Source organism: Sander lucioperca, chromosome 9 (genome assembly GCF_008315115.2).
Source record: "Sander lucioperca isolate FBNREF2018 chromosome 9, SLUC_FBN_1.2, whole genome shotgun sequence".
NCBI lineage: Eukaryota > Metazoa > Chordata > Actinopteri > Perciformes > Percidae > Sander > Sander lucioperca.
In genome coordinates this window covers 7,991,620-8,010,683 of record NC_050181.1, presented here as the reverse complement: position 1 = coordinate 8,010,683, position 19,064 = coordinate 7,991,620, and the positions used below count along the sequence as shown (strand labels likewise).

Below are 19,064 nucleotides of genomic sequence, written 5' to 3'. Positions count from 1 at the left end.
TGGAGGCTTTTCTTGGAGGAAAAGATGTTTTTGCTCTTCTCCCGACTGGTTTCGGCAAGAGTTTGATATATCAACTGGCTCCGCTACTCGTGAAGAAAATTAGCCTCGTGAGACCGTCCTGATCTCGCGAGCTATCTGGCAGAGTCAGGTTAGTGATGCTCGATGGTGTTTTTTGCCCCCAATGGCTCCTTCCAGGCAGCGCTGCGACCGCTGCCTCCAAGGGACCTAACCCTAACCTTAACTTTTAATTTTTGAGGATAAATAATGGTTTTAATATTGGGTTAAGAATTCAATTTGTATTGTGACACCGGGCTATTTATTTATTCACATAACTATATATATTTACATATATATTTTATTTATTTTGTAATGTCTTTGGGAGAGAGACCGGGGTAGTTGTGGAGTTGACCTTTTATTAAAGTTTTAATCTCCCGCTGTCCATCCTGTCCAGTGGTTCTTTTAACCTGTTTTTAATATCTTGCCGTCTTTTAAACAGCATTTTTGTATAACCGAACCCGGCTTTTTTAAGGAGATTTTTAAGTATTTTATTCACACCAGTGGTCCTCTTGTGCCCGTGCCCCTCGCAGTGCCCATCCTGGGCGTTGCGTTTTAACCCAAACCTAACCATAACCATAACCATTGCTTAATTGACTTCACGGCAGCGCTGCGACCGTTGACTTCAAGGCACCTAACCCTAACCTTAACCTTCATTGAAAGAAGAGCAAAAAACGGCACTGGAAGCTTTTCTCAGAGGAAAAGATGTTTTTGCTCTTCTCCCGATATATCAACTGGCTCCGCTAGTCGTGAAGAAGGTGGTGATAGACAGGTGGTTTATCCAATCAGCTAACCAGTATTTTCGCCCCTTCCCAAAAGTTCTCCAACGGAAAGTTCCCAGATGGATATGCCGAGCAAATGCGAAGCAATCCATCTGGCGGAGCCAGGTTATGAAAAGACCAAAACCAACAATGATTCGATCCTACAAACAAGTATTGCCTGAGTAGCCAAAGCCTGATATCTTATTCTACTACTACTGCAATAAAACACCATTGTTGTCCAAAAACTATTAAAAACACATTAATGAGCTACACTGTTGCAATGGAGGCAACTGTCAGCCAATGAAAATAGTTCCCAACAAATGCACCACTCCTGTTTGTTTACAGTGCCCAGCTTTTTTAGAAAATTACTTAGCGTTTTCTTTTTCTTTTCTTATTTAATTTAAACTATGCATTTGTTACCCATTTTTAAACAACTAATGGACATGGGGATGTTGTAGGGAAGTCAGAAAGTATAGAGTGATTGATTGTTGTTGGTTTTGGTCTTTTATGTGATTTGTTGACAATAAGAAAAATATAGAATATCACCAGCATTATCTTTATTCTTTAAATCTGAAGTTAGATTTAGTGTACTAATTACAAAATTGAGACTGAGACAAGAAACATATAACTGTTGATATGTACAATCTATCCTTGTAGTCATATAGACAGTAGGCGATTTGTTAGCAAAATGACCAAAACGCATACCCTTTGTTAACCACGCAGAGGTCTGCCTCATTGATCTGACTGAGGTTTGTGCAAGTTTGAATCTATGGCCCCGACCATGGCTTTGGAATATCAGTGGCCTAACTGTGCTGTGAATTGATTCATGAATAGTGCTGTCCGTGGTGCTGAAGTAGCAGAAAAGTTTGCAATTGCAACTTTTTCTCAGATTCTCCTCTCGTCAGTTTTGTCTTGATTTTGGGTAGGGGTATCAAAAAGGAATTGTTTATTGGGTCATTCCACCCGCCCCCACCCCCCCCCCCCCCGCGTTAAAAATAGAAATCGCCTACTGCATATAGAGTATTATTTGCATCCGTATCTTATTTGTGTCCGTATAATGCAGTAAAACATAGTGTCTGACATACACATAACGAATGGAAAAACACAGAAGTACGACAAATGACACAATAAAATAATGGAAGGCACAAATGTGCAACACGGTGGTTTTTACAGTGCAGTCCAGTGACCGCCAGCTGTTTTTGAGGAGCAGAAAAAAGCCAATTATACTCAGAACCAAATCTAAAAACCTACAGATTTTCACATTTTCAAGCAGATTAATTAAATTATGTGCGAATGTGTAATCTTGTGTGTATATCTTTGTGAGGACCAGTTTGAGTTTTTGTAAGGACAATTTGGCTGCCTCACTTTGGGCTGGACCTTTAAGGCCTGTTTGAGGGTTAAGACTTAGTTTTAAGGTTCAGATTAGAGTAAGGTTTAGGTTCGGGGTAAGTGGTAGCTGTGATGATTATATGGGCTATAGAGGATGCATTATGTGAATGAGGGTCCTCACAAATACAGAATACAAATGTGTGTGTGAGAGAGAGTATGCATTTGAGAATCCAGATCATTAAAAAAAAAATACACACAGATACACACATGCAGTCGACACAAGACACACCACACACACACTTACAGTGTGATGGTGGATAACTCTGACATCCTGCACGAATGCTGAACAGCCTGTGTGGGCTCACTGAAGCATTTCTGAGCACAGCTGCTACACAGCACAAAGACAACACAACAATACAACAAAGACAACATCTTTAGGGACACATCTCACACACACACACACACACACACACACACACACACACACACACACACACACACACACACACACACAACTTTTAATTTTACATAACATTGGAGTTAGTGAATTTGCTTATTGTAACTTACAGATAAATACTTGATTCGTTTCCTCCGATATCAGGGGACTGAAGCTTCTGCACCAGGATGATGATTATTCCAACGAAGAGGACAAAGTTGATCTGTGAAAAAACAACACAAAACCAAAATTACATTACATTTCAGCCAGTTAAGCAATGGATATGTGAAGAAAATAAGAAATTAGAAAATTGGAATGAACAAATTAGCATCCGTCATACCATAATGGAGGCCACAACAGGTCCTTTGATCACCCACCAGAGGGCAGTGTTATCATTTGTATCCCAGCATCTGGAGGAGGAGGAGGAGGAGGAGGAGGAGGAGGAGGAGAACAGTGCATTTCAATAATCATTAACCTTTTCTCTCAACACTTAGTACAATATGTCAAGCAAGTGGCTATTTTCAGAATAAGAAGGGTGGAGGGGAGTGTCAGAGGGGAGTAGACGACTCAAAATGGAAGCAGGCCTAAAATTATAATTAAACCTTCTTAGAAAAATCAGTCCAATAATTCTTAATTCTGTTTGTTTGATTACACTCACTAGTATTTTAATGTATTTTGCACAATAAATTATAAAAGATAAAGATGAGCTGAACACAGGCTTGTTAAACGGCTACTGGAAGGTTTAATTTGCATCCCAAAAATTACTTACTTAATCCCATGCAACACATCAGTTAACAATTTTATTAAATTTGTTCAATGATTTTATAAACATTGTCAGCATAAATAAATTATCTGTGGTGAAGGGAGTTATTTCCCTTATCTGTTTACCTAAATTCCTGAAATTGCAAATCCCCATCTTAAATTGTATAGTTGCCAAGATGAAGAGGAAATTGAGAGTTATCTTCATACAAAATTTGGACTTCTGTGTCTTAGCAACCCAAAGGCTTCTGCCTCTTTTCTGATACAGTAGATTATAGTGCCTTATACGATATGAACAACATGGCTAACAGTAAACATGCATTTATTCCCTTTCAAATAGTGAATCTAAAGTTGGAAGAGTAGTTATACCCAGTGTCATGAAAGTGGAGCCTCAGAACTGCCCAGACAGTGACACAGATGGTGGGAGTTCCTGTAATAACAGTAATCATATACATTGGAGAAAAAAAGGTAGTATATTTGTCATAATAATCACAGTGCTTCTCATTTGTCCAAACATACTTTTGGGAAATACCAACATTCAACAATTATATATCATATTTTTTGTGGTTGTGACCCTGTTTACACAGTCGGGTATTCATCAATCACAGCAAAGATTACTATTGCAAGCTGTTTTCATAATCAGGAGAGGAAGAATGCTAAATTGTTTGGCTACAGTACCACCCAGACCTCTCAGGTCATCTGGGACAGGTCTGCTTTCTGTCCCCAGAGTCAGAACTAAACATGAAGAAGCAGCATTCAGTTTTTATGCGCCACATATCTAGAACAAACTCCCAGAACACTGCAGGTCCGCTGCAGCTCTCAGTTCTTTTAAATCGAGGCTGAAGATCTTTCTTTTTTATGCTGCCTTTCTTTAAATACTTGCTCAATTCTTATACTGCACTGTAAGTTGTATTCTTGTATTTCATATCTGTCTTATTCTAGTTTAGCTATTTAAAAAATATATATATATTTTTAACACTTAGCACTTTGAAATGCCTTGTTGCTGAAATGTGCTATACAAATTAAGCTGCCTTGCCTCGCCTTACCTCAGCTGTATTTTACTATGTTATTTGAATAAACAGTTATTGGCAAGTTTGGCCAAAATCTAAAAGGTCTTGGCAAATACATAAGTAAGAAGCTGTTTTAAAGAGACATCCAGGACAAAGACAAACTGTATGTGATGAGACTCCAGAATATACTGTATGTTTTGTTCAAAATACAACAGCATTTACCATTGTGCTATCATTTCCTATTCCTTTCCCTATTCCTCAAATTCCTTGAAAATTGAAATTGTGGCATAAATGATTTCATTCACATTAAGAAGAGAATGAGAAGTTGCTACTTTCCACCATAACTCACCCCATCCTATAATAGTGTACCAGTAGAAGTAGCGTCTTTCAGGAAAGAAAGTCTCCACCAGCAGAGTGAAGAGATAAAGACCTTCAATAAACAGCCAGAAATAGTTGGACATGACACAGTAATGAAAGAAAATCATCACTGCTTTACACGCCACCTGCACGGGGAAACACAAGGGAGGTGTGTTAGTAGAGCAAAGGCAGAGGGAAATGTTATCGGTGCAGGTGGTGGGAAATAGGCTTTCTTGGTTGTTTTATCCTCAGTAAAAGCATTTTGTTCAAAATGTAATATCCATGTTTAATTATCAGCCTCTCTTTTAAAAGCTCAAGACAATAAATGTCAGAGTGACATACGTCCTCAATTCCTGTAAATCACAGTGTAAACAGAGATCGTTGTCACTGCAGTGAGAGAGTCCATATTCTAACAGGGGTCAACCAATTACAGAACTGTACCACGGTGCCACAATGGTGACCTGTGATTGCCAAAGCGATTTAGGTTAAAGCAGCTGGGTTGAAAAAAAGGGCAAAGTAACCATTGATATGTTAATGAGCCTCTAGTAGAAGATTTCCACTGGCCTTGCTGAAGCCATTAGCGTACCTAATTAGGTTTATTTATCATGCCTGCTTAACAACACAGAGCGATGTGTTGTTACCAGACAAAGGCTAAGAGCTTGTTCTGCATTTGTAATCAGGGAGTATTAGTCATCTAATAGCGTGTTTGCTTTATGTAAACATTTGCATGTGATTGAAGTTCCTTCAAAGGTGCATATCAAACAGGAAAGACAGGAGTGGTTTCAAGTCCTCTGTTTATGAACTTCTCTTTATATCTCAAACAGAACACGCTTGATCACAATTTATACGTATGCTTTCCTTTATAAAATGAGTGGCTGCATGTCGATGAAATCCTTTAATAATGCTCTCTGGAACCGATTAACCAATATGTAATTAATAATATTTATCTTGAAAACATTTTGCAACTGCCAAAACTCGGCAAACATCTTATACAGACTTCAAACCTGCAGCAGGGACCATTTAGAATAATAAAGGCCTCATTTTGCAATTATCTGCTTCAAATTTAAATTAATTAAATAATTAGCCTTGTGTATTGGAAATTATTTTTTTCATTAATAACCAAACAAGCAGCAGTCACGGTCTTTCTTGTTGATGGAAAACATGAGGAAGTAATTTATGAGCTACAGATAGTGTGTATATTAGGTCTTCTGAGTGACCACACAGTATATGAAAAAGATTACTTACTGTGTGTTCGAAGCAGTGGTCACTATCTTCCTGAGCATACAGCACCCCATCCTTGATGAAGACTGAGATGGCTCTCAGGATGAAGGACACAAACAGGTTCATGTGAATGAAGTTCCTGGTGCAGTGGAGCTTCCTGGACAGAAGAAAGACAATATATCAAATCGTATCTTGTTTTCACTCTTAAAAGCTCCGACAAATAAATCAAATAATGCAGATGTAAAAAAAACTGTAAATGTAAAAATAAAAACCACATTTTTATGGATTTTGTCACTCCCACTGTTTTTCTTCTTATTCCCACTCAGGCTAAATTTCCCTAAATTGTATTAGTTTTTACCGAAATGAAAGAAAATTTGGAGAACAAGCCATGTACCAATGATGAGAAACCTGACTTTGTGACGCTCACCTGAACCTGCAGAGAATGACCATGGCTGTAGTCAGAGACACCAGCGATGTGCTGTAGCCAACTGTGTACAGGGCCTTGACTGAGGTGTAGTACGTGTCCTAATGTTGGAGACAGATGGTTAGTCATGTGTGTGTGTGATAAATGTAATATTAAATTTAGACATGGTTAAGGAGGTCGTACAGGTTTAGTGGTGTTGTCATAGAAGAAGCAGACATCCGCATAGTGAGGGAAAGGTTCAGACCAACCGTCCTCGGTGCAGTTACGACTGACCTTCCCCAACTCTGAAAATTAAAATATACCTCAAGCTGAATTGAAGTGAATGGAATTAATAATTTAAAATACAAATTAGATCAAATCTAATGAGAGAAACAGCTGATCTTTTGGTTCTTCTCACCATCCACAGGGTCCATGAAGTCATGGAAGAGCTCCTGACAGTTGAATACCACAACTTCGCCAACATTGGCCGCCTGCCAGCAGGTCAGGTTATCCCACATCCACGGACACACTGAGGAGACATAGAAAAACAAACAGACTGAAGTCAGTGTAAAGCTCTATCAGCATTTCTGTTGTTATAAAAGTGATGAAACGATACAGACACTAATTGAATTGAATTCAACTGAATTAATTTGAATTTAAGGTAATTTAATTGGGAGATAAAGTTTTCCAAAGATAGAGCATTTTTAAGACATCCACATGGACAAAACTGTTGCGAGCATGATGGCAGCTCTCAAATCTTATTACCTCTCTTGAGGTAATAAGGTAAGACTCTCTGTTATAGCCTGAAAAACAAAACAGTGTGCACAAAAAAAAAGCTCAATTAGCTCCTATTTCTGAGTACACATTAATAATTAAAGTTGACTCAGATGAGTGTATCAACCTTTTAATCAACTCATATCCTCTTACCTCTGGATTTAGGCAGCTGGACAGTAAGGGGACAATGTTCACTAAGGTTTTATGATAAAAATAAACCTGAAACTATTAAAAGTGAGGGGACATATCACAGCCTCACTTAACTTGAACCGACAACCTGCTAAGATATAAGACTTTAAACAACGCAAAATAATATACAAAGCATGAATTTAAGTTTTTTTATTACTACTGACACAGTTTGTCTGAAGGCACATACTAGTTGTCACTATCACTGATTGAGCACCTGATCTAGCTCAATACAGTATCAATAGGCAGAACTAGAGAAAAAAAATCATACTGTACACACGGTAGGATTGCACCCAGTGCCCAGGGTTCCTTTCACTGAGCTCATCAAAAGCCCTGCTCCACATCTCATCCATCCAGATCTTCAGCCAACTCTCTTCATCTCTTCATCAGCACCACCAAAACCAACAGTGTCAAGACTCCATCAGGGGAATATTCCTGTACTACTCAGTTCATCACTACCCCACCAAAAAGGATGACGTCACCATGGGGTCTAATCACCAAAGACTCTTCACTTTTCTAATGTGATTGATAAACTAAAACATGAATTGAAACAGACTGTTTTCATGTAAGAAAAAAGATAATTCAAGGCAAATGTCCCTGTTATATACAACTAACAATGATCAGTTCATGTCTCCATATTACTAAGTGTGTGCTGCGTTTTTTAGCAAACTGTTTAACCTCCTTGTTACTAATTCAATTTCACAACTAACACAGCTTCCAATAGAATATCACCTCCAGCCAGTATGCGACTTGTTCATTTTACCAGAGGGGACAGAAATCCGTCTGCAACTTCAGCACCGTGGATTTATCAGTCAGGCAACTTATATTTTACAGTAGAGCCATGGTCGGGGCAATAGATTCTAACTTGCACAAACCTCAGTCAGATAAAGGACCAATGAGTCAGGAAGACTAGACTAACATATCCAACTAAACAACCTCTCTGCCCCTGCACTCTCTCTGCTACTAGGAGATAAAGAGGGGGGATGGCAGTTTAACAAGGGGCATGCATTTTGGTCATTTCGCTAACAAGGGGGATGGCATCCCCTCGCAAATTGCCTACTGCCTCCAGCACTCAAAAGGCAGCACAACAATTAGTAAATTATGTTAATAATCATGGTGAGGTTAAATGGCAGAGCAATGTAAGATATGTAATATAGAGACAACATGAATTAGCTGTGAATGATTAAGAAGTACAGTATTTGCAAAGATTTTGGTTTACTTTAGCTGAAAAAAGAGCTGCCAGTTTATTACAACTAGCTACATTTACTGCAGCCTAATACAACAGTCCTCCAAGGAACCAGAAAGGTTATAGTGTTCAGTTTTTGTGTTTAGAGTTTATTCAACTTAATGGTCATTTTGGAAGCTCCAGTTTGTGGTGCTGTTGAATTGTATGTATGAATGAGTAAAAAAACATTATAATCTTCATGAAGGTAGGATTTGTTGCAGGGCTGTTGTGTTAGACTGCATTAGGTTTAGCTAGGTGTAGCTATTAATAAACTGGCAACTAAAGGTATAGAATTTAAAGTACTCAAATTCACATAAGCAGACACATTATATGTCAATTTCATGTGATACTACCCAAACTGAATGTGATAGTCTCCACCTATCTGGTATCTTCTAGTCATGTGCTTCGGTCATTACCTGACTTATGCTCAGTTATAGATATCGCATCCTGTATTTTTAGAACTGCTTCTCACAGCTTTGATTTCTTCGTCTTTCTTTCTTTCTGCTGTGTGTGTGTGTGTGTGTGTGTGTGTGTGTGTGTGTGTGTGTGTGTGTGTGTGTGTGTGTGTGTGTGTGTGTGCGTGCGCAGACCTTTCTCTACATTCTGCTTGGCTCTCTAATCTGTTTTGGTTCTGTCTGGTGAGCCGGACACAAAGCCAATTACGTTTTAAAGGGCAAATCTGAGCCAAATGAGCTGCACTGAGCTACAGAGGTAACTGGCTTCATAAAGCACTCTGTATGCATCACTGGCTATCTCACACAAGATCCCATCGTAAGCTGAATCTTCACTGGGCTGCAAAGATACAGCATGGTATCCACACACATTCTGAACATGCATAGTGTACACAAACATAGGCCTACAGACATTTATTTTTTTCTCATTATAGCTGATCTTATTGGATGACTGAAAGAGATATGTTTTTGTATTCTGAGTCACAAGGTGTAACAGTAGCAGAATACCGATCAGAGCTAATTTCTCCTCATTCATTCATTAATTCATCACTGGTCTGAAAGAAAAGACGTGTAATGAAGCTCCTAGAAAGATTTGCATGTGGATGTGATCCTTTGTTAGTGTGAGAATCTGACAAATGGCTAAAAAAAGGATAAAACAAGTTGCAAAATGTAAGGAGAGAACTATTTATTTAGAATTTTGCACTGTGCTAAATTCAGTTGGATGGTGATTACAGCACCAGACAGCAAATCACTATGTAGCAATTTCACAAGGCCTGCAGACTAATCTGGGGCCAGAGTACCTCAATTAAAAATATAATAACAAATAAATCATGAAATATGCTTTTTGAAGTAGATCTTGATAAATCAGAAAATAAAGAAGAAAAAAAATCATCTGACCTGGCTAAAAACAGAGCACCACCTACAGTATCTCTTTTCTGTTATTTCTAGTTTCCCTGTTCTGTACTTTTTCTCAAGCGCCAAGTCCGATTTCTGCAAACTAGGCCTTTTTATTTCCTCTCCAACATTTCCTCTTCTGCTGTCAGCAGAAACACAGAATAGTTACTTTTAAAGAGACAGGAGAAAACCAGGAATGGTGAAAGGGTGGAGGCAGGCCAACATGTGTGACTATACGGTCTGAAAATGGCAACACATTAATACAACAACAAACTGCAGGTGTTGCAGAGGAATAAGGGAATACATAGCAACAGAGTGCCTGACTTTAGTGTGAACTGAAAAAGTAAAAAAATAAATAAATATATATATATATATATATATATATATAAAAATGAAACCTGTGAACGATGTAAAAATACAACAAAACACAGATAAAAACACAGAGTACAAGAAGTGTGTGGCGCACAGGAAGACTGCAAGATCTACAGATGTAAAACAAGTTGAACTTACAGCTCTTCTTCTCTCTAACTTGTTATCTTACACTCTAAATCTTTTATGTTCCATGTTTTTTTTCAAGGAGCCCCATGGCTGTCAGTGAGTCACAATGCAGTCTGGGAGATGCAGTCTGTTGGGCAACTTTGGAGCAGCAGGAAGCCTGCAGCAGTTGCTAATGAAAACCAGAATCCATAGCCAAGAAAATAATTGCTTCCAGGAATCACAGACCAAGTTTCCTGTGTTTTTGGAAAAAGGGATGTGAGAAATGTGAAAGCAGCTCAGCGTGACATTACAGGCAGACATTTGGTTTGTGAACTGTGTATCACCAGATGGTTGCCTGTCCAGTATAGCCGCCTGTCAAGGTGATGTATTTGTAATATGAACTTGACTGAAAACTGCACTCATCTTTCATCCTTACATGTCCCTCTATGACTTTTTCAAAAACGGATTGGATAAACACAAAGCCTGTTCTTTTTATTTGTTCCAGGAAAGTTAGATTTTTAGGAGATGCATGACTTTCATCAGCAGCTCTGTGTTTTCAGAGCAACCCAAGACGTAAAGAATTTAATCACAGCAGCAGAGCCATGAAAACCAGTGACTTCATGCCAAATTATGCACACAGAAGGAAGCGAGAACAGACACACACACACACACAGACATGCATACTCACGGACATATCCTCACTTACTTGATTCAAGGTCATTGCTGGGGTTGTGCAGCATGATCCTCTCCATGCATTTCTCATGTTCATGCTTGATTAGGCAGTGCTCGGACTCTGAGGCCACCTGGAGAAAATAAAGAAAAACACACATGGTGCCAAAATAAATATTAACTATACTGATACCAGTGTTGTAGTTGAGTCACCAACTGTCGAGTCTGAGTCGAGTCTCGAGTCCCCAGTTTTCAAGTCCGAGTCCTAGTCCGAGTCACCAAAGAAGAGTCCGAGTCGAGTCACCATTACTTGAGTTTGAGTCCGAGTTGAGTCTCGAGTCCCCAGTGTTCGAGTCCAAGTCGAGTCATCAAGGTTGAATCTGTGTTAAATTCCAAGACAGCCACTATGAGCCAGTCCCACAATGAGCTTTCCTTAGGATGTGCCATTTCTGTGTCTGTAGCTTTAAATGCTATTGAGGAGGAGAGAGGCGGGGCAAGGTGGAGGGTGAGGGTGTGGCCTTGACCAGCTTGCGGCCACGGTTGTAGCTCTATTTCCTCATGGGCGGGCCAAATTCTCTGGGCGGCTGTGCTGCCCTACAAAGGCAAAAGACCTTAACTCGCTAGAGTGTGAAACTGAGAAAAATGACTTTAAAGTTTCTGTTTTGTCCAGACAAAAGTATTATAGGTAGGACTCCCAAAATTTGACAACTAGTTGCTATAATGAAGAAATGTTTGCATGCAAAAAAATCTTGAGCTCAAAATTGACCTTTGACCCTTGTTTGGCAGTTACTGTACTCTGCCTTTGTATCATGTGCCAAAAACAAGGAGTCGTGCAAAGGCAAAAGGCAGTAACTGACATATAATCAATATTTGCTTGCTGTTCACCATACTTACATCCATTATAAGAACACCTAACCAAGGTCTAGTCATCATGGTATTAGTTTTAAATTATATAGAAGACCTTTGGTTGTTCCTATTTAGTGCTATAATGATCAGGATAGTGCGGCAACACTAACAGTTAAACAGTATGACAGATAAGTTACTTTGCAGTACAGTATACAATATGAATAAATACAATACATTTTTTCTCAATAAAGATAATTTAATTATAATTGAATACAAAGGTATATTTATTGTTTAACGATAAATATATTATGTTAAAACACTTTTGCAAGGCACTGTATCCGTGTCATATTCTCATTAGGGGCTGAGCCCCCCTAAAGGTCTGATCCTAGAATCACCCCTGGTTAAGGGCCACCAAACTGCTCACGATGCACAGTCAACAAACTCTACTTGGATTACTACTTTTTAATTCTGAGATAACATTGACAGAGTTGACCGACCATTTAGGTTAGCCTACTTTGTACGGACGTTAGTGATAACTAGCTGCTATTATGGATTTGTGTACGATCTGACATGAACACCTGCAAGAAGGAAATATGGTTCAAACACGTATGGATTGGTGTGGATACAGCAGATGACGTGCATTGCTATGGATTATATCTTCCATGGATTATATCGGATTGCATGGAAAGGTAGGATGCCTGTGTATTTAATAATTGGTTTACGGTGTCTGATGTCAGGCTCCGCCAAGTGAGGAGGTGTGTCAGCATCACCGTTAGCGCTACGTGACACAGATTAAATTTAGCTAGCTCTGGGCTGTCACTGACATTGACAGATCTGAACCATCGCCACTTTATTTCAAAGATGTGTCATTTGTATGTTACGTGGTTTGGTGACAATTAAAAGCGGCAAACTTTGACAATATGACAAAGCCAGAGTACAGTAACATCACGGCGGCACAGTAACATCTCTCTTGATGCCTGGCTAAACAAAGTCAGAACACCGTAACTCAACTTCAGCGTGCCGGAACAAAGGCAAAGAGCCGTTCTGCTGTGGTTTCTCGTATCGTTTTGGATGTTACGGTTGTCATAGACCTTTATTTTCTCGTTAAAACAATCAAATTGACTCACGATATTTATTCACATGATATAGGAGGTCTCAAATAACCCAAAAATGACATTAACTCATTTTTGACCAAACATGATGTTACGGCGTTTTGCCTTTGTAGGGCAGTGTGGGCGGCGAGCAAAGCAGAGAGGAGGTAACCTTTCCCCTTATGACGACATATAGGGAAGATTCCAGATTGGCCCATCTAAGCTTTCATTTTCTTAAAGGCGGAGCAGGATACCCAGGGCTTGGTTTACACCTATCGCCATTTCTAGCCACTGTGGGACCATAGACAGGCTGGGGGAACTCATATTAATGTTAAAAAACCTCATAAAGTGAAATTGTCATGCCATCGGACCTTTAAAGAGCTGATATACTAATAAAAGAGGGTCTACATTAAACAAAAATGACACCACTGTCACGATTACAAAGAGAGTTTATTTACTGACTTTTTTATAAACAACATTTAGCGGCGCAAATGTTTTTATGTGACATTAAAAGTTTCTGTATTTGTGTTTTTGTCACTCTTCTGAAGTGGGCGGAGCTTTATTGAAAAAAAGGTTATGTCAGCTATTTAGGAGGACCAGTCAGAATATACAGTAGCAAATCAAGAATTAGAATGCTTTGGCTGCCAAGGAGATGCCACTGTCAATCAAGCATGATCAAACCACATGCGTTGTGTTCAAATAAAACAAACTAGATGAAAAAAATAAAAATAAATAAAAAAATATATATAATATATATATATTTACTTTAAAAGGGAACACCGCCTAAATTAAGAATTCCAATATTATTTTACATGACCTGGGAAAGTTCAATCAATATTTGTGGACATGAGCTACTCTCTCTCAAAGCCAGAAACCTCAACCAAGTAAGTCTCACATTTGTGATGTCATCAAGTATGAAGTCTGGAGCTGCTCCATAAACAATGAATGGGAGACTGATTTTGTTTTCTTTTTTATACCCAAATGAGCTTTATTCTATTGGCCTAAAACAGTGAATGTGCCCATATACTTAGAACATCACTCTGGGTGTTCTCAGGGTAATCTATAACTTTCCCAATTAATTGTCTATGGAGCAATTCCATACTTTATTCTGGATGACATCACACATTTGAGTTTGGGAGAGTGTTATTCATGTTTACCAATGTTTTGGACTGTTTTAGGGTATAGCCATAGGAATAACATGAATGTACCCTTTACCGTAAGTCACCCTTTGATTGTTGCTTATTTAGTCACAAGTATTATAATAATAGCCGAGAGATAAGATTAAGATATTAGAGGTGCTTTAAAGCTGCATTATTCAATATTTTCAATCTAATAATGGATAAAATGAGTATGTGTAATGTGAAAGGGGTCACACAACTATTACCTGACTCTGCAGTTCCCCTCAGGAGTTTTTGTGTTTTTCAGCTTATTGTTTTGGTTTTATATTCATCAAGTGAATAGAAATATGACTAGAAATAAGTGCTAATGTTGCTCTGTATCTGCTGGATGAGTAAATTGGTGACTTTATAAGGCCATATGTCAATATGCTGCCACAAGTAGGCAAAAAAATCAATTAAAGCATGGAAAAAAACATACTGGCATTAATAGACAGATGTCTATATGTTGGTATAATGTCAAGTAATTGTATTCAGTATTCTATCATCGTAGTTGATAGCAGAGTGATCATGGGTCTGTGTTTGTCATTATATTGGCAGACCCTTTGCTGAAAATTTGGTGGATGAGGGAATTGTAAATTGAGGCTCCAAATTGTGGTTCTCCAGAGATTCGCTAATTCACATCCACTTTTGAGTGATAAAATTAAATTAGGGCTGTCAAATGATTAATTTTTTTAATTTCTATAGTTAATCGCGATTAATCGCATGTTTTATCACATGATTCAAATTCTGTTTTTAAGTACATATTAACAATAGAAAGTAATCCTTACCAGTGTATCTTGATTGGGAATCAAATGAATGCAAGGAAAGTTACTTTATGAACTTGACTTTAAGATTTGTATTTTTTTTTTTTTTTATTAATTATTTACTGTAAACAAAAGAAAAATGTGTGAATCTGTCATTATTGCACAATTCCTCCAAGTACCTAACTAAAAAACAAAAAAATCCCTATCCTTAACAGAGTCAACATAGTGTTTAGTAACTCCTAAATAATTTTGATTACTCACTGACGTCCAGTGATCACCGGTTAATGAGACAGCGTTTGCACTTTGCAGCAGTTCCAGTTTGGCTGCTTTCTCTGTGTCGTACAGGCTGTGTATGCATGAAACTACTGTCTCCCTCGACGGCAATGTATAAGACGGGTCAGAACATGCCAACCGTAGTACGTCTTTAAGTGTCACGTGCAGAGAGAGACTGGTGGACCCAAATGCACAGAGCAGGCGAGGAGTAATGAGCACGAGGATTTATTAAACACAAAAAGCCGAACAAACCAAAGGCGGTCCAAAAATGGAGCAGGCAGATAAAACTGAACAGGCTATGACGTGCTGACAGAAACAAAACCAGACACAAAACACGCAACATCAAACAATGATCCGACACCAGACAAAGAACAGCACAGGAACTAAATACACCAGGTAATGAACACTAACAACGGACAGGTGATACAAACAGGTGGAACACATCAGGGCGGGGCAGAACAATCAAACAGGCGGGAAAACAGAAAACAGGAAGTAAATTAGACAAGACAAGACAGACTACAAAATAAAACAGGAAACCAAATACCAAAACCCTGACAGTACCCCCCCCCAAGGGACAGATCCCAGATGTCCCAAAAACGGAACAAAAAGACAACCCAGGGAGGGCGGAGGGGGACCGGAGGAGGGCCAAACAGGTTAACAAACCAGTCAAGCGGGGCTAGGGAATGGAGAGGCCACTCGGGACAGGGAACAGAAGGGGCCACTCGGGACAGGGAACAGGATGGCCCCGGGACAGGGACAGAGAGGCCTCGGCAACAGGGGACAGAGAGTCACTGGGGCACAGGAAACAGAGAGTCACTGGGGCACAGGAGACAGAGGCCTCGGCAACAGGGGGCAGAGAGGCCTCGGCAACAGGGGACAGAGAGTCACTACGAAGGCAGAAACCTTCAGGCGGCCTGCGACGAAGGCAGAATCCCTCTGGCCATCGGCGACGAAGGCAGAATCCCTCTGGCGGCCTGCGGCGGAGGCAGAAACCTTCTGGCCACCGGCGACGAAGGCAGAATCCCTCTGGCGGCCTGCGGCGGAGGCAGAAACCTTCTGGCCACCGGCGACGAAGGCGGAATCCCTCTGGCCACCGGCGACGAAGGCAGAATCCCTCTGGCGGCCTGCGACGGAGGCAGAAACCTTCTGGCCACCGGCGACGAAGGCAGAATCTTTCAGGTGGCCGTACTGGACGTCGAGGGCACTCAGGCGGCCAGGCAGGACGTCGAGGGCAGCGCCCCTCCGGGGGCCTTGCAGGTCGGCCGAGGCGGAGCCCCTCGGGAGGCTGAGCCGGTGAAGGGGCAGCTGGGCCGGAGTCTGGCGGCGGGTCAGCTGGACTGGAGTCTGGCGGCGGGTCAGCTGGACTGGAGTCTGGTGGCCAGGCAACCGGGGCAGAGGTTGACTGGGGTGCCAACAGGGCACGAGGGGCAGGAGTGGGCCTGACCGCCGACAGGGCACGAGGGGCAGGAGTGGGCCTGACCGCCGACAGGACACAAGGGGCAGGAGTGGGCCTGACCGCCGACAGGACACGAGGGGCAGGAGTGGGCCTGACCGCCGACAGGACACGAGGGGCAGGAGTGGGTCTGACCGCCGACAGGACACGAGCGGCAGGAGTGGGCCTGACCACCACGGGCAAAGTCTCAGGGGGGCAGAACGAAGGCAAAGTCCTAGGGGTGGTCTCAAGGGCGGTCTCAGGGAAGGTCACAGGGGTGCCGGGGACCGGCAAAGTCTCAGGGGCAGTCACTGGGGAGGTCTCTGGGACGCCGGAGACCGGCAAAGTCTCAGGGGCAGTCTCTGGGGCGCCGGAGACCGGCAAGGCCTCTGGCTTGCCCGTAGACGTAGACTCTGGGAGAGCTGTCGACGACGTAGACTCTGGGAGGTCTGTCGACGACGTAGACTCTGGGAGGTCTGTCGACGACGTAGACTCTGGGAGGTCTGTCGACGACGTAGACTCTGGACGACTGCACGTCAGCGGCGGTTCTGGGCGGCTGCACGTCAGCGGAGGTTCTAGAAGGCTGCACGTCAGCGGAGATTCTGAGAGGCTGCACGTCAGCGGAGATTCTGAGAGGCTGCACGTCAGCGGAGATTCTGGGAGGCTGCACGTCAGCGGAGATTCTGGGAGGCTGCACGTCAGCGGAGATTCTGGGAGGCTGCACGTCAGCGGAGATTCTGGGAGGCTGCACGTCAGCGGAGATTCTGGAAGGCTGCTAACCAGCAGGGGATCTATGAGGCTGCTAGCCAGCCGGGAATTAGGGATGCTGCGAACCAGCTGGGGATCTAAGAGGCTGCTAGCCAGCCGGAGTTCAGAGATGCTGCTAGCCAGCCGAGAATCAGGGGTGCTGCTAACCAGCTGGGGATCAAAAAGGCTGCTAGCCAGTCGGGGTTCAGGGAAGCTGCTAGCCAGCCGGGGATCAAGGGAGCTGCTAGCCAGCCGGGGATCAGGGATGCTGCTAACCAGCTGGGGATCTAAGAGGCTGCTAGCCAGCCGGGGTTCGGAGAAGCTGCTAGCCAGCCGAAGCTTGGGGCGGCTGCTAGCCAGCCGGGATTCTGGGAAGCTGCTAGCCAGCCGGGAATCAGGGAGGCTGCTAGTCAGCCGGGAATCAGGAAAGCTGCTGGTCAGCCAGGGATCAAGGATAACGGACCGCCTAGGGACACTAGGAAACTCGGGAACTCTAGGAAACTCGGGGACACTAGGAAACTCGGGGACACTAGGAAACTCGGGGACACTAGGAAACTCTAGGAAACTCTCGGGAACGCTAGGAAGCTCGGGGACACTAGGAGGCTTGGGGAAGCTGGGCAGTGCTGGGACACTGGGCCGCTTGGGGACACTAGGAAGCTCGGGGACACTAGGAAGGCTGCTAGCCATCCTAAATTCAGGGGGGCTGCTAGCTAGTCTGGGATCTGGGAGAGTGCTAGCTAGCCTGGACTCAGGGGGGTTGCTAACTAGCCTGTGCTCAGGAAGGCTGCTAGCTAGCTGGGGCTCAGGAAGGCTACTAGCTAGCCGGGGATCAGGGAAGTTGCTAGCTAGCCAGGAATCAGGAAAGTTGCTAGCTAGCCCAGAGTCAGGAGAGATGCTAGCTAGCAGGGAATGAGGGGAGTTGCTAGCTAGCTGTGGCTCAGGAAGGTTGCTAGCTAGCTGGGGCTCAGGGAAGTTGTTAGCTAGCCGGGGTTCAGGGAAGTTGCTAGCTAGCCAGGAATCAGGAAAGTTGCTAGCTAGCCCAGAGTCAGGAGCGATGCTAGCTAGCAGGGAATGAGGGGAGTTGCTAGCTAGCTGTGGCTCAGGGAGGTTGCTAACTAGCCGGAGTTCAGGGATGTTGCTAGCGAGCCAGGAGTCAGGGAAGTTGCTAGCTAGCCTGGAGTCAGGAGAGCTGCTAGCTAGCAGGGAATAAGGGGAGTTGCTAGCTAGCCGGGGTTCAGGGAAGTTGCTAGCTAGCCAGGAATCAGGAAAGTTGCTAGCTAGCCCAGAGTCAGGAGAGATGCTAGCTAGCAGGGAATGAGGGGAGTTGCTAGCTAGCCGGGGTTCAGGGAAGTTGCTAGCTAGCCAGGAATCAGGAAAGTTGCTAGCTAGCCCAGAGTCAGGAGAGATGCTAGCTAGCAGGGAATGAGGGGAGTTGCTAGCTAGCTGTGGCTCAGGGAGGTTGCTAACTAGCCGGGGCTCAGGACGGTTGCTTGCTAGCCGGAGTTCAGGGATGTTGCTAGCGAGCCAGGAGTCAGGGAAGTTGCTAGCTAGCCTGGAGTCAGGAGAGCTGCTAGCTAGCAGGGAATAAGGGGAGTTGCTAGCTAGCCGGGGTTCAGGGAAGTTGCTAGCTAGCCCAGAGTCAGGAGAGATGCTAGCTAGCAGGGAATGAGGGGAGTTGCTAGCTAGCCGGGGTTCAGGGAAGTTGCTAGCTAGCCAGGAATCAGGGAAGTTGCTAGCTAGCCAGGAA

The 19,064-nt window shown here is 42.7% G+C and overlaps 2 protein-coding genes across 6 annotated transcripts in view; one reads left to right on the top strand and one right to left on the bottom strand.

Annotated features, from left to right (window-relative positions):
• LOC116046212 (protein THEM6-like) overlaps positions 1-19,064 on the top strand; it is a 217,139-nt gene that overhangs the window by 127,789 nt on the left and 70,286 nt on the right. The window lies entirely within an intron of this gene.
• Positions 1-19,064, bottom strand: part of adcyap1r1a (adenylate cyclase activating polypeptide 1a (pituitary) receptor type I) — a 39,012-nt gene that overhangs the window by 10,428 nt on the left and 9,520 nt on the right. For 3 of the 5 annotated variants that reach the window (XM_036005055.1, XM_036005054.1, XM_031294497.2), the window contains 10 exons: positions 11,045-11,141; positions 6,749-6,859; positions 6,535-6,635; positions 6,355-6,452; positions 5,952-6,084; positions 4,699-4,852; positions 3,709-3,769; positions 2,921-2,990; positions 2,712-2,803; positions 2,449-2,532 (listed from right to left, as the gene is read on the bottom strand). In XM_036005055.1, coding sequence (XP_035860948.1) covers positions 2,449-2,532; positions 2,712-2,803; positions 2,921-2,990; positions 3,709-3,769; positions 4,699-4,852; positions 5,952-6,084; positions 6,355-6,452; positions 6,535-6,635; positions 6,749-6,859; positions 11,045-11,141 — 1,001 coding nt within the window. The remainder of the gene's footprint in view (positions 1-2,448; positions 2,533-2,711; positions 2,804-2,920; positions 2,991-3,708; positions 3,770-4,698; positions 4,853-5,951; positions 6,085-6,354; positions 6,453-6,534; positions 6,636-6,748; positions 6,860-11,044; positions 11,142-19,064) is intronic. The other 2 variants (XM_036005056.1, XM_031294501.2) reach the window with 1 other exon arrangement.